Consider the following 15,208-nt stretch of genomic DNA (forward strand, 5'->3'; position numbering starts at 1 on the left):
ATGGCTCAGGGCCAAGTTATCTTCGAGACCGCCTTCTACCGCATAGCTCCCAGCGACCGGTAAGATCCCACAGAGTTGGTCTCCTCCGGGTCCCGTCAGCTAAACAATGCCGGCTGGCGGGCCCGCAGGGGAGGGCCTTCTCTGTGGCTGCCCCAGCTCTCTGGAACCAGTTACCTCCTGAGGTCCGGACCATCCTCACCCTATTGGCCTTCCGAAAAGCGGAGAAGACCTGGCTTTTCCGGCAGGCCTGGGGCCGTTGATCTCACTCTTGCGATCTGGCGAGATCCGGCCATGAATGGTGTGAATGAGTTTTAATGTTTTAAATTTTTAAATGTTTTTTATTAGGATTTTAAATGTATTGTGAGCCACCCTGAGTCCTCAGAGGGGCGGCATATAAATTGAATTAAATTGAAATTGAAAATTTGCTTTGGATAAAAAAAAAAATCAACCACATTGCATTAAATGCAGGTAAAGCAATTTATTCAACATTGGAAGAGAAGAGAAAAAGCAAGAGTCTTTCAATCAGCACTAACCCCCCTCCCCACACACCCGCCCCTTGATTGCAAAATTATTAAACGCTAACATTCAGAAATCCCTGGATTTTTTAGAAGACCAAAAAGTCGGCACATCTGGAAGAAGACGGCATCTTTCTGCGTACCTTCCCAGGACATGACCCATCTCTTAATTCTGCCCAGTGTATTGCTATGTTGCTCCACCCTACTGAGTAAGGAAGAGGAAAAGCTGTTCTGCAACAGAAATTTCCTGCCTCCACGCAAAAGGAAGAATATTTACTATGCCACTTCCAAAGCCGATAAGCTGTCTTTTCTCAATGTTTGTTTTTCCACTTCAAACTGGAGCCTTAAACAAAACGCGTTGTTGTTTTACAGACGCCGCCAGTAGCGTGCAGTGGAGTCACCCAGCTTAGCCCCTTCCTTTCTCTGCCTGTGATTAATAGTTGCATTATTCAGTCGCAAACTGGCCAAACAGACTGGCTGGGGCTTCCCCAGTTGTTCACAATGCGGGGAATCTATAAATCACAACAGAATTAACAAAGAATTGACGTGAAGGTTGCACGCTTTTCTAGAGAGCATTTTCTTCTCTGGTTAAACAGAAAGCACCTCCACTGTTAGCAGAGAGTGGCTCCTTTCTTTAGAAGGGATTTATTTAGCAATGCTATTATCCTGGTAAGGATATTTATTTCAGAATGGCAGAAATTTACACCCGGAGGTCAAACCTGGGAGGAAGCTCTGAAATCTATTGAAGAAACTTAACATACACCAGTGGCTTTGTGTTTTCTGATCTACCGTGCCATCATGAGGAAAAGAGCTTTTATGAGGCATCCACAGGGGGTCAAATAAGCCAAGATGGAGGCTGTGGCCTCATAATCAAAGTCCTGAGTCTTTCAAAAGGGATGGGGTTTGATCATGCCATCTTGACTGTTTTTGACACATCCCTGGAGCCGTCTGCACACACACACAATTTCTCTCCTATGTCTGGATGATTACAAGATTTCCTTTGCTGAATAAAATATATATATTTTTTAAAAAGCCAGGCAGGATGATTTGCACAATAAGCAGAAAGCAGGTTACTCAAGAATTCAGAGAACTCATGCAAACCATGATCTATTTGGGCGTCACAGGGATGGGATTTTAGAAATAAAAACCTGTTCTGTCAACTGAGCAGATCAGGAAGAAGAGAAATTGAAAGAATACTCACAGGTATAATTTGTTCCTATCTTTGAAATAATGATTTAAAGCCGTGTTTCTCAACTTTGGCAACTTTAAGACAAGTCGACTTCAATTCCCAGAATTCCCCAGCAGCCAGCTATGCTATGCTGGATGGGGAATTCTGGGAGTTGAAGTCCACCCGTCTTAAAGCTGCCAAGGTTGAGAAACACTAACTTAAAGAATTAGAAATCAAGTTAAATCAATGACATTGTAGGATATTTGATTCTTTTGACGATCTTAGAAAAATGCCCTAATGGACAAGTTTTAAGAAACAATTCAACTTCCCCACTTGAGACAAGCCAAACTTCAATCCCCTGGGGTTGACTTCAATTGGTCACACTCACATGTAAATATAATAAGTCTCCCAGGCTATCTCAACATCGATCTCCCCAAGGAGCGCCTGCAGCTGTTCATGTGGGCAATCTGGAATGTTCACAGTTTTGATTGCTGTATGAAACAAATGTGTCTCCAAGGCAGAGCTAAAAATCTACCGGGATGTGTGAATCTGTCACAGCTAGAGACCATTGAGTGAAATTCAAGGACCTCCCCTTTCTCTAAATTACAGGTGGGCAATTTTATCAGCCAAACATCACTATCCACCCCATTGCAAGAGAACAGCAGGGAATGTGGGGGCAACATTGCTAAAATTGTGGGTTTTTATATTTTCTTCATTCAAATATATGTGTTCAATTGGCCAGATGTTTAATGCAATTTTGCCTAGGCCAGTGTTTCTCAGCCTTGGTGACTTTAAGATCTGTGGACTTCAACTCCCAGAATTCAACTTCCAGAAGCTGTGCTGGTTGGGGAATTCTGGGAGTTGAAGTCCACAGATCTTAAAGTCACCAAGGCTGAGAAACACTGGCCTAGAGAAACAAAATCTGTGACTGCTGAAATGAGCAATTTTCTGTCAAATGTTAGTGATATTTGCTTGGAAGAATACTTGGAAGGAGGGAGGGAGCAAACATGGATTTAGGGGCCATGGGATGCAAAGTATTTAGCTCTAGTTATTCGATTGTTTTGGATCCATCAACATTTTTGTAGGGGAAGAAGAAGAGAAGGATGAGGGTGACAGCAAGGCAGCTCTGGGGTGGGGAATAGGCTTAGTCCACTCGTGCGTGGCTCCACTTTTCACTTCCAGATGTTCCCATTGTCTCCATTCTCATGGAACTTGTGCAGGTGGTCGGCGTACCTGGAAGAAACAAGTTAAAGTTTGCATCAGCACATTTAGTACATCATGTCACTATGATTTACAGCATGTTTCATGGATTGAAGGGAATTAATTCATCCAACTAAGTAATCTGGGGAGAAGACAGTGAACATGATGCTGAATTGGTTCTGCCCTGGGTCCATGGTTCAGGGTTGCTCCCTGGAGGTGGGTGTCAGAACCCTCTCCCTGCTCCTATAGATCCAAAGCAGAACCCAAGGATAAAGCAGTCTTAGCTTTTGATATTTAGGCTGCATGCCATAAAGGAAGAAATGTAAAAATTAATAAATTACCGTACTTTTCGGACTATAAAATGGACCTAAATTTAGAAGAGGAAATCAACAAAAAAAGTGTTTTTGGCCTCCGCGTGCCCCATTTTTGGGCTTTTCCAGCCTTTTTTTTTGGCCCATTATCAAGGCTTTTTTCTGCCCATTTTCTAAGCTTTTTTCAGCCCATTTTCTATTATTTTTGGGCCATTTTGAGGCTTTTTTTGGCCCATTTTTTAGGCTTTTTTCAGCCGATTTTTAAGGCTTTTTTCGGCCCATTTTTGAAGCTTTTTCGACCCATGTTTAGGCTTTTTTCAACCCATTTTGAGTCTTTTTTCAGACATTTTTTTTCAAAAAAAATTGGCCGAAAAAAGCCTAAAAATGGGCCAAAAAAGCCTTGAAAATGGGCCGGAAAAGCCTTGAAAATGGGCTGAAAAAGGCCCCAAAAATAGGCCGAAAAAAGGTCCAAAAATGGGTCATGCGGAGGCACAAAAACGGCTGACAGGTGGGTGGGGCTTCGGCAATATTCGGTCTATAAGATGCACAGACATTTTCACTCCCTTTTTGGAGACAAAAAAGTTTGTGTTATTGTCCGAAAAATACAGTAAACATCTTTATCTTTGGATGCATGTTCATGGGTCAAGGTTGGGTAGGAAAATAGCAATAGAAATAGCACTTATACACTGCCTCATAGTGCTTTATTACCCTCTCTAAGCAGTTTTACAGAGTCAGCATATTGCCCCTAACAATCTGGGTCCTCATTTTTTCGACCTTGGAAGGATGGAAGGCTGAGTCAACCTTGAGCCCCTTCAAGATGAAGGAACAGCCTGGGTGGTTGGCCAACTCAGTGAGGCGCAAGATTGTGGGGAGTACAGAAAAGCAATTGGGGCAGTTGCTCCTTGCAAAGTGGCCAGTTAAAATGCTGCACCCCCTTTTTCAAAAGAGAAGGCAGCTTTTGGCCAAAGCAACTGCCTTTAAAAATGTACGCTGTGCCCAGGTTCTAGTTAGCCTGGGTTGATTTTTCTGGCACTTACTTTTTAGCACAATAGGCCGAACAGTCTCTTTCCACGCTCTCGCTCCAAGCTATCTTGTAGAGAACCTGGAGAACCAAAGAAAGACAGTCTATTAATTGTTTTGTGATGACTGGGAGGTTTGTGATGGTCTTACTGGGTCTTCTGATTGGTTCTAATTTAAATGCTGAATTCACTGGGTCTGCATTGACATGTTGGAGAAATATACCCTTAGTGTCCTCAGCTGCCTTTCCTGGTTCCTGCAGGGAGTCTCTTACCTTGTACTTCATTACTTGGATTAAGAAAAATAAAAGCAAAATAAAGAAGTGGCATGCACACTTGGACAGCAGCATTTTAGAAAATGAACCAACTTGGGTACTGTAGATTGCACATCTGTCTACATTTGTTAAATATATAATGTATCTTTCCTTTGAAAAGCTTTCTCTTCTGCAGGTAGTCCTCAATTTATAATTTAATTATAATTCGCAGTTACAATAGCACTGAAAAAACTAACTTTGTGTTTAGAATTCAGGATTAGGTGAGCAGAGTCATTGCACTTACAACATTGCACTTATAACTGGTCATTGCACTTACAACTGTCACACTATTCCCCACAGTCATGTGATCAAAATTTGGGTGGTTGGCAGCTCTTCATGTATTTATGACGGTTGCAGCATCCCAGCCAGTTTCCAACAAGCAAAGTGGTCATAAGTCAAGGACCACCTGTAGACCTCTCTCAGTAATGATATTGTGAGGTAGGGCTGAGAACCTGCCTAGCTAAGGGTAGACCCAAGCATTTCATCAATGCAGCACGCTGCTGTAACTGATCATCTAAAATGGGTAAACAGGAATGTCTCAGGTTTAATGTTCCACATTAAAAAGAAATACCCTTAGCAACAGATCTTCTGGACTCATATTTTTCAGAACGGCAGTTCATGTCCCACATGAGCCCCTCTAGACAGCCCATGGGGTGAATTAAGGTAGAAGAGTTTTCCTCTGGCTTGTGCCCATCATGTGCTAGGTGTCAGCTTTGGAAGCCATATTAGACCGGAAGCTTCCATGCTGCCATCTTCTTGTGTGTGGGAAAGTAGGAGCGGGGATTTGGTAGAGGGAATGTAGTTAGACAAAATAGCATCCTTCCTTTCGGTCAAGGTCAGGACAATCCTGCATCTGGAGAAGGAGTGGTTGGAGTGATGTCACGAGATGGGACGGATGGTGATTGGACCCTGTGATGGATTGATGGGTGAAGGGGATGGTTTTGGGAGTTTTGATTTACTGAGGGAAAACCCGGAACTCTTAGATTCGGGTTTTCCCAGATGTGCCAGTATACCTACTCTAATAAATGGAACTTTGAGAAAATGCTTGCCTTGGAGGTTTTAATTGGAGTTGGGTTTTTCTGGAACGCTGACATTAGGTAGGGATGGAAGGTGTAGCAGGGGTGAAATGCTCCTGGTTCGGATTGAATCGCCTGATCCGGTAGCAATGGAGGCGGGTGGTTCGGAGAACCAGTAGCAAAAATCCCTGCCCCCCCCCCCATTGCCGAGCTGAGCTGCACGATCATCAGAGGCTTTTTTTTTATTTTTAAAAGCATTTTTTTCTACAACCTCTTTGGCCGAAAAAATGCTTTTAAAAGTAAAAAAAAAACAGGCTCTGATGATCGCGCGGCTCAGCTGGGATCGTCAGAGGCTTTTAAAAGCATTTTTTTACAACCTCTTCAGCCGAAGAGGTTGTAGAAAAAATGGTTTTAAAAGTAAAAAAAAAAAAGTTGGCCACGCCCACTCAGTCATATTACCCCCCCCAAGCCACGCCCACAGAATTGGTAGTAACAAATTTTACATTTCACCACTGAGGTGTAGTCTATCACACTGTCTGGGATAAAAGGAACTTGACAGCTGGGATGAGGGAAGGCCTCACTAGGGTAAAGAAAGATGAAATAAAAGAAGGGAGGATCAGCCCTGGCCTTCAAAATCAGTACAAACAAGTTATAAAATATGGCGGTAACATAGCCAGAAAGCAGAATCTCATAATCTCTGTGTCTGCACATGAGATTTGGGCCACGTTTATTTCTTCATCTAATTTTTATAAAAATACTTTTGGGTGCTCAGAATGTAATATTTATTTGACTTTTTCCCCCCCTCTAGGAGCCGAAGGTGGCTTAATGAAGATTTCCCTTCATTTTAAGTTGAGCTGAAAGTGTCTAGTCCAAAACTGTTCAGGGATGGTCCTGAATCTGTCCTAGATGAACCTCATAATTGCTAGACTTCTATCAAGTGGTTTGCCCCAGAGAGACTGCACTGCTCTACTTTAAGGGCCAAGTTTAAAGGTGGCCAGATACTTTGAACCAGCAGTCATTCTCTTCCACTTGGATTGTTGGGAGGATGAAGTAGAGGGGAGAGGAGAGGAGAAGGGGAAGGAACTCAAGTACAGTGCCCTGAATTCCTAACAGAAGAAGAAAAAGATAAAAGTGAAAAGGCACCAAAATTAATACTTTAATACAGCGAGGTAAAAACAAGCGTGGTCCAGGGCTCATGATGCCGTTCCAGTCCATCTTTACCCATGGAATGTCTTTGGATGAGTCACTCTCAATACAGTCCTCTAGTTCAGGGGTCTCCAACCTTGGCAACTTTTTTTTTTTTTATTTGATTTATATGCCGCCCTTCTCCGGAGACTCAGGGTGGCTTACAATGCGCTAAGCAATAGCCTTCATCCTTTTGTATATTTATACAAAGTCAGCTTATTGCCCCCACAACTGGGTCTTCAATTTACCTACCTTAGAAAGGATGGAAGGCTGAGTCAACCTTGAGCCTGGCGAGATTCGAACCTGCAGTAATTGCAGGTAGCTGGTCTTAATAACAGGGTGCTTTAGCCTACTGTACTACCAAGGCTCTTTAAGCTTTAAACTTTAAACTTTAAGACTTGTGGACTCAGCTGGCTGAGGAACTCTGGGAGTTGAAGTCCACAAGTCTTAAAGTTGCCAAGGTTGAAGATTTTTGCTCTAGTTCAATGGTTCTTTTTTTCTCTTCTGTTCTTAGAATAAGTAGAGCTGTCAGTTGTTTAGAATTCAGGGTTAGGTGAGCAGAATCATCAATAAAAATAATCACGACCAAATCAAGCCCAAACAAACTCTTGCGAAGGAGGTCTTATGCCTTATATGACCCAATGCAATCCTGGGCTGCATTAACAGAGGGATAGAATCAAGATCACGTGAAGTGTTAATACCACTTCGTTATGCCTTGGTAAGGCCACACTTGGAATATTGCATCCTGTTTTGCTTGCCACAAGATAAAAAAAATATTGAGGCTAGAAAGAATGCACAGAAGAGCAACAAAGATAATTAGGGGACTGGAGGATAAAACATATGAAGAACAGTTGCAGGAATTGGGTGTCTAGTTTGATGAAAAGAAGGACCAGGGGTGACATGATAGCAGTGTTCCAATATCTCAGGGGCTGCCGCAAAGAAGAGGGAGTCAAGCTGTTCTCCAAAGCACCTGAGGGCAGGACAAGAAGCAATGGGTGGAAACTAATCAAGGAGGGAAGCAACTTAGAACAAAGGAGAAATCTCGAACAGTTAGAACAATTAGAATCAGTGGAACAACTTTCTTCCAGAAGTTGTGGGTGCTCCAATGCTGGAGGTTTTTAAGAAGAGATTGGATAACCATTTCTTCCTTGAGCAGGGGGTTGGGCTAGAGAAGTTCCAAAGTCTCTTCCAACTCTGTTATTCTGTTACTCTGCTAAGGTTTCATGATCCTTTTACACTTTGGGCTCTGGCCCATAAAACTGTCTGGATCATTTAAGAAGACTGTAATATTCAGGGACATCCACCACGTGGCTGAAGATGACTCGGTCCAAAGCCACTGCATGTGGTAGAGAGCCAGCTCTTTGAACTGAACTCTGAAGCTGGCCAGCTGCCCACCTGCGCATGGGAAGTGATCTATTCAACCGTTCAGTCGTTTTCACTGAACAGTCTGGTTCCTGTTATTTAGCCTCAAGGAATGTTTCTATCTTGTAGGGAAGCTCAGCATAATCAGCTTTTTCTGGACTGCAAAACAGGGAGAAGGGGCCTACTCTCAATCCCTTCTAGGCCTGTTGAGAGTAGGCCCCATCTTTAGGCCTAAACCTTTCTGTCAAAAATCAGGCACCCACCAAGGCTCCCTTTGCAGCATTTGGTTTTCTCCATCTCTCGCTCCCTCTCTCCCCCCCTCTCTCCCCCCTCTCTCTCCCTCTTTCTCTCCCTCCCTCCCTCTTTCTCCCTCTCCCTCTCTCTTCCCCTCCCCTCGTCCCCCCTCTCCCTCCCTCTTTCTCCCACTCTCTTTCTCCCTCTCTCTTCCCCTCTTCCCCTCTTCCTCTCTCTCTCCCTCTCTCCCCCCTCTCTGTCCCTCCCTCTGTCCCTCCCTCTCTCTTCCCCCTCTGTCCCTCTCTCCCCTCTCTCTCCACCGCTCTCTCTCTCCCCCGCTCTCTTTCCCTCTTCCTCTTCCTCTCTCTCTCTCTCTCTCTCTCTCTCCCTCCCTCCCTCTCAGGATTTCCGAGATCTAGGGTGATATTAAAACAAGCACTGGGAATACTTTTCAGGAGAGGATAAGGGAAATGTAAATCCTAGTTATTCTTTCTTATGAATAGTGTCACCACGTAAACGTTATAAATACAACATGGGTTTGAAGACCTGCTCAAAACCCCCCTGATATTTTTAAACATATATCTTCACAGCTATTCTTCAACTATATTTAGCCATTATAATGATTTATAGATCTAGCTATTATTTTTGGTTTTGTATATAGGAGGTTCTGGACAAAGAAACAATCATATTAATATTTCTTTTATGTAGTAACTAAATTACTTCCATCCTTTTGAAAGGATTTGCTCAGATTTTACCCTGAAATAGATGAATATATGGAAAGGTTATAAAATGGGGCAAAACTCACTTAACAACTCACTTAGCAACAGAAATTTTGTGCCCATTTGTGCTCGAGGACTGCCTGTATATAACACATATTGTTAATATTGCATTTTTTAAAGAAGAAATCTTAATTTCTTGAGTTTAACAAGTTATTTTTATGGAAGACCTTTTATTTTATTTTATTTTATTTTATGGAAGGGAAGAGCTAGGCTGGAAAAGTAAAGATTATTTTCTCTTTAACTTGTTCTACCTGTGGCTGACTTTTCTTGTAGATCAGGTACTCCCAGCCTATCCCACCCCAACTATTTGGGACAATCCTCATTCAGTACGGGCAACAATTGGGGATGAAGAAGATCTTAATATCTGCAATTATTCTCTGGTTACGGTGTTCTTTCTTCATTTTTAGGACTTTGTTAATCCTTATTTGGTTGAACAGGACCTGCTGTGAATCCACCACGAGAAAAAGTAGTCATCATTAAATCAGGCATGACCACAAATGACTGTCTCTATGCAGTCTCTTAAAAGATGTATTTCTCCACCTCTAAGACAAAAGCTGTTGCAAAACAAATATACTTCTAAAAACAAATGGAAGAATGCTTCTTCTGTCTGCAATTGGAACTGGAGAAGGGAACTCAAGGGAAGCTGGTGGAGACAATTGTATTTTGTTAAACTGCTCAAAATAGAACAGCTTGGGACAGACAGGGTCTGATATTTTTATCAAGTTACCAATTTGGCAAGTTCCCACTTTTGGCAATTGCAGGGATTGATACTGTGCCTGGGAGTTTACAGCTGCATTTCTCAACCTCAGCAATTTAAAGATGTATGGGCTTCAACCCCCAGAATTTGGCAGCTAGCATGCTGGCTGGGGAATTCTGGAAGTTGAAATCCACAAATCTTAAAAGTTGCCAAAATTGAAAAACACTGAACAATACAGCCCTTCCTGGCCTAAGGCCAGGTGATTTGCAGAACTGTCTGATTCCTATAATTCTGCCTCTTTTTCCAGATCTGACAGAAGAGGCAAGCTCCCAGTCCCCTCCATCAATAATGCCAGCAGACAGACCTTCTTTGGGTGGCTGGAACAAAAATCTAGATAGCCCCAACTTTCCCCAACCCAACCTGTTGCCTGAGGAGTTCTGGGAGTTGAAATCCGCAGATTTTAATTTTGTTGTGGTTCAGATATAGTGGTTTAGAGGACCAGGTATTTCCTTTAAGTAGACCCCAGCATTAGCTCCTTTCCTTTTGTTAAATATGGTGCCCTTAACAGCAGAAACAGCATCAGCTGTGGTGATGGTAGCCACTACAGGTAATCCTCAATTTACAACTGCTTACTTAGTAACCATTCAGCTCAGTTCTGAAGTTATTTCTGAGCAGGGGTTGAACTGCTCAGCAGCTAGGGTCTCCCGAACCCCTAGCTAAGATTCTATGCAGTTCAGAGAACCCCCAAATCCCACTCCTGGCTGGCCCCGACCACCCCTCCCAGGAGTCCCCACATGGCCTGTTTTGGATGCAGGTAAGTGCAAGGTGCGCGCAGAGGCTCAGGGATGGTGAAAAAAGGGCCTGCTGGAAGTTCGGGAAGGCCTGTTTCCAGCTTCCAGAGGGCCTCCGGAGCCTGGGGAGGGCGTTTTCGCCCTCCCGTTGGCTCGAGGAAAGCCTCCAGAGCCCAGGGAGGGCAGAAACACCTCCCCCACCATGGTGCAGGAGGCCAACTAGGCCATGCCCACCATGGCCACGCCTAACCAGCAACTGGGCAAAGAACCCCTTGCTAAAATTTTTGAAACCCACCCCTACTCATATGATTGCATTTTTGGCACTTGACAAATGGCCTTCATTTACGGCTGTTTGCAATATCCTATGTTCCCATGATCCCAATTTATAACTTTTTTCCAGAAACCATCATATATATCTGATCTCTGGGGAAAAAAAACAAACTCATAGTCAACAATTGGTTTGCCTAATAACTGCTGCAAAACAGTTCATAAAATCGAGTCTGGTCACATGAAGACCCATTTTACAACTGTCAAGACTTATGATCATAATTGCCAGGCTCAACTATAGTCATAAGTCAAAGACTACCTGGTACCACAAAAAGGCATTATTACTATGTGCATTTTGTCAAAACCGATCACTGGAGGAGGGGACATACTTACCAGAAAAACAAGGCAATGCAAAAAGAGTGTGTAGAAGAAAGCAATAGTACGAGCCATCTTGTTGGAAAGGACAAGTCTTCCCTGCAGGGACAATAAAAATCGTGACAGATTTTAGGGTTATGAATGCCTGAGACCTTGGGAAAAAACACAAATTCTGAAGCAGTTCACTTCCCTGTCAATTTATGATTACTTTCCTGAACCTGGGATTTATTCTAAGTTTGCTAATGGTGAGAAGTCCTGAATTTTGACTGCCAGCTGTTGGGGGGGAAAATCATTCCCTAACCCTTTTGAGATTTCTAGAGACATGAAAGCTAAAATATTTCATAACAACAACAACATCTGGATCACCACTTAAACACTCTGGGCTTTGACAAAATCCCTATCAGTCAATTGCAAAAGACAGTTTTACTTAGAAAGTTTAAATCTCGTGATGATACCTCTAACACCATCAAACAGGTGTGTGGGAAGTACTTGATAGGTGAACAAAAATACCAGTCTAATATCTGGCTGACTCTGTGGTAAACCATGATAATAATTTATTAAATTTATATGCCATTCAACTCCCAGCAACTCTGGCAGTTTACAATTGTAAAAAAACAAAACAAAAAAAGAGAACAATACAGAAAACACAAAAACAGCACAAGACAAAGGGACAACAAAGGGACAACAATGACAGAGGGAGAGAAAAAGAGACAAGGCTACATCTTAGAAAATGGAAGTCTGATGTGCAAAGTGGACTGAGTGAATTAATGAAGCGGCACACCCAAAACTGATGGGGAATCGGAGGCAGGAGGATCTGGCCAAAAGACCAGGGATCTGATTCCAGGAAAAACAGCCATAAAAAAGACTTACTCGCTGGCACGTCATCCAAACTTCCTGGAGCATCTCTTTCTCCCTTTCTTTCATCTTTCTTGCTCAGAAAGGGATCCTGATTTGGGAGAGCTATGAGGCAAGATCTCCCTGAAAAGCATATTTGATCTGCTGGATTCCTACACTGTGTGCATACTTTGTCTCCTTCACATTACAGATAATGCCTGTGAGCACTGCAGCTGGTAAGATGCTAACCAGGGCTTGCCAGTCTTGACGGGGTGAGGCTGGGCAGGTTTTCCCTTTTGTGTGATAAATGTATAGTTGCCTGCAACCATTATGGGATGTCCTTATATGCATCTGTAGGTGAGACTAAAGTGGGTCATATCTTGTTGGCTGCCCTCTTGGCTGGAGGAGAAGCTGGAGACAGGATTCACCCAACTACCAAGTAAAGAAAGCTTTCCCTATGGAAAAGATTGAACTGGGAATACAATGGCAAATTATCATTGCTGTTTAACTGCGTTCTACTAGATACTTCTGAATGGATTTGGAATTTTTGTCCACTTCCGAAGGATCTAGCAAAGCTAAAGATGCTGTTGTAATACATGCACTGTTCCAAGTAAGGTGACTGCTGCTCCCATTGTGAAGATTAGACTAATTGCACCAAGTAGATTTCAGCAGTTGGATTTACCAGGCTAAGGGTGGCTTTATCCCACGGGCTGAGACTTTGGTACTTCCTCTGACGTTCCTGCAAATAAAAAAGTCACACAGAGATAAGACCACTGGTTCTTCCAAGAGAGGAGCAGAAAAATCAACAACCCCAGCCAGTGAATTAATTCCAGTTTTAATCTCTTTGGTGCTAGAATCAGGAGTGAAACCCAGCAGGTTCTGACAGGTTCTGGAGAACCGGTAGCAGAAATTTTGAGCAGTTCAGAGAACCAGCAAATATGACCTCTGGCTGGCTCCAGAGTGGGGTGGGAATGGAGATTTTACAGTATCCTTCCCCCAGGAGTGGGGAGGGAATGGAGATTTTACAGTATCCTACCCCTGCCACACCCACCAAGCCACACCCACAGAACCCGTAGTAAAAAAAATGGATTTTACCACTGGCTAGAATGCAAAAAGATGTGGTTCAATTCCCTAGCAGATCTTATTTCTTTAACTTAATTAATTAAATTAAAAGAGACTCCATCTAATTGCAATGAAATGAAGGATATCAGCCTAAAATATCCAGCTAGGTAACATTTCATTTTAAAATTTTAAATCCTCTTTGTACTTAATGGCACTAGATCATATCTGACCAATAGTCTCAGTTTGCCAATGGTAAAATGGGAATGCTGTTGGCTTCTTTCACTGGGTTATAAATCAAGGCAATGAAGATTATTTTATCAAAGGCACTAAGTCCCATTGAAGAAATAGCTCAAATGAAATACCATGCCATGAAAAATGCTAAAATTATCATTTTTATGTAGGCGTGCTAGAAACCATGTCTGGCAATTTCTGTCTGAATCTGGCAGAACCGTTTGAGAACAGTGAAGATAATAATAATAATAACTTTATTGTCATTGTATGTGTATACACAGTATACCCATACAATGAAATTCACTTAGCACCCAAAGACCAGGTCCAACACACATAACAATCCCCAAACACACTCCCACCCACCACAAATTCCCCACCCCTAAACCACCCAAACATCCACACAACAGACCAAGTAATACTGTCCAACAGCTCACTGATGGTGGCCCTTTAGTTCATTGTTGAGTGCAATTATGGCTCTGGGATAAAAACTATTCAGAAAATGTGTGGTCCGAGTTTTAATTGTTCTGTATCTTCTGCCAGAAGGCAACAGTGAAGATAAATCTTTGCTACTACATACTGCTGGAGAATAATAATAATAATAATAATAATAATAATAATAATAATAATAATAATAATAATAATAATAATATGGAAAGATCTCCAGAGATCCCTACCTTTCGACTGAAAGAGGTGAATGGATCCAGGCGTTCCTCATATTGAGAAGAGTAACGCAACTCTGTGTCATCACTGCCAGATCCCTGGAAGAGAGACCATTGAGTTTGTAAGTGATGCTTAGTCCCTGGTGACTTGCATGGATGAAAATGGTCAGTTCAGAAGTAACACCGAACTGATTGTCCCCCTTCAAACATGACGGTTCAACACAGGGGTTGGTTCTACTTACCTTTACTACCGGTTCACAACGGGAGCACACATGCTTCTGCACATGCACAGAACATTCTGTGCATCCACAGATTGTCCATGATGTCTGGGCAGGTGGGCGGAGCCTCCCGCTGCTTTTACTACCAGTTCGCAAAAACCGGACCGAACCGGGAGCAAACCACCATTGGTTCAACACGAGAGAAGTAGTATTGCTTATGTAGCCAAAATGGACTAAATGGATGACGAGTTGAAGCAAGAGACTCAACAATTGCGTCCATAGAACTCATTTTGGTTATTGACTTTAAGATCTTTTGCATTACAGGAATCCAAACTAAGCATCTCTCAGAAATGGACTATTTAGCCTCTGCTTGGACACAGGCAGTGAAGGTGAGCCCCTCGCCTCTGTGGACAATTGGGTGCACCAGTGAATGTATCTCAGGAAGCACTCACTCTCCCTCCCAGCAGGATCGGCTCGATTACCATCCTGATCTGTTGGATAGGAGACAAGTCAGATTGACACAAGGAAAACCCTGGTAGGAGTTCTAAGTGGATGGCTGGACAAGTAAAAGGTGCTGTGGGACAAGTAGGCAATAGACGTTTTCTCCAGGAACAGACTTTCAGGAAGAAGAAATAGGAGGGAGCTACTTAACCATTTTAAGGTAATTGGTTTAAAGAGAAGTGGAATAGACTAGACTAGACTAGACTAGACTAGACTAGACTAGACTAGACTAGACTAGACTAGACTAGACTAGACTAGACTAGAATAGAATAACAGAGTTGGAAGGGACCTGGGAGGTCTTCTAGTCCAACCACATGCTTAGGCAGGAAACCCTACACCTCTTCAGACAAATGGTTATCCAACCTCTTTTTAAAAACTTCCAGCGTTGGAGCATTCACAACTTCTGGAGGCAAGTTGTTCCACTGATTAATTGTTCTAACTATCAGGAAATTTCTCCTTAGTTCTAGGTTGCT

General features: G+C 42.8%; 1 protein-coding gene across 1 annotated transcript in view; it reads right to left on the reverse strand.

Annotated features, from left to right (window-relative positions):
• Window positions 1-554: 554 nt before the first annotated feature.
• The window catches only part of CUX1 (cut like homeobox 1), a 363,893-nt gene continuing 349,239 nt past the window's right edge, over window positions 555-15,208 (reverse strand). Inside the window, exons 19-23 of the mRNA XM_070932086.1 lie at window positions 14,032-14,115; window positions 12,747-12,803; window positions 11,249-11,329; window positions 4,232-4,296; window positions 555-2,916 (exon numbers count right to left, since the gene is read on the reverse strand). Of these exons, the coding sequence (XP_070788187.1) occupies window positions 2,856-2,916; window positions 4,232-4,296; window positions 11,249-11,329; window positions 12,747-12,803; window positions 14,032-14,115 (348 nt within the window). The 3' untranslated portion in view covers window positions 555-2,855. The remainder of the gene's footprint in view (window positions 2,917-4,231; window positions 4,297-11,248; window positions 11,330-12,746; window positions 12,804-14,031; window positions 14,116-15,208) is intronic.

Source organism: Pituophis catenifer, unplaced genomic scaffold (genome assembly GCF_029215685.1).
Source record: "Pituophis catenifer annectens isolate HBS135680 unplaced genomic scaffold, rPitCat1.0.hap2 SCAF_1, whole genome shotgun sequence".
NCBI lineage: Eukaryota > Metazoa > Chordata > Lepidosauria > Squamata > Colubridae > Pituophis > Pituophis catenifer.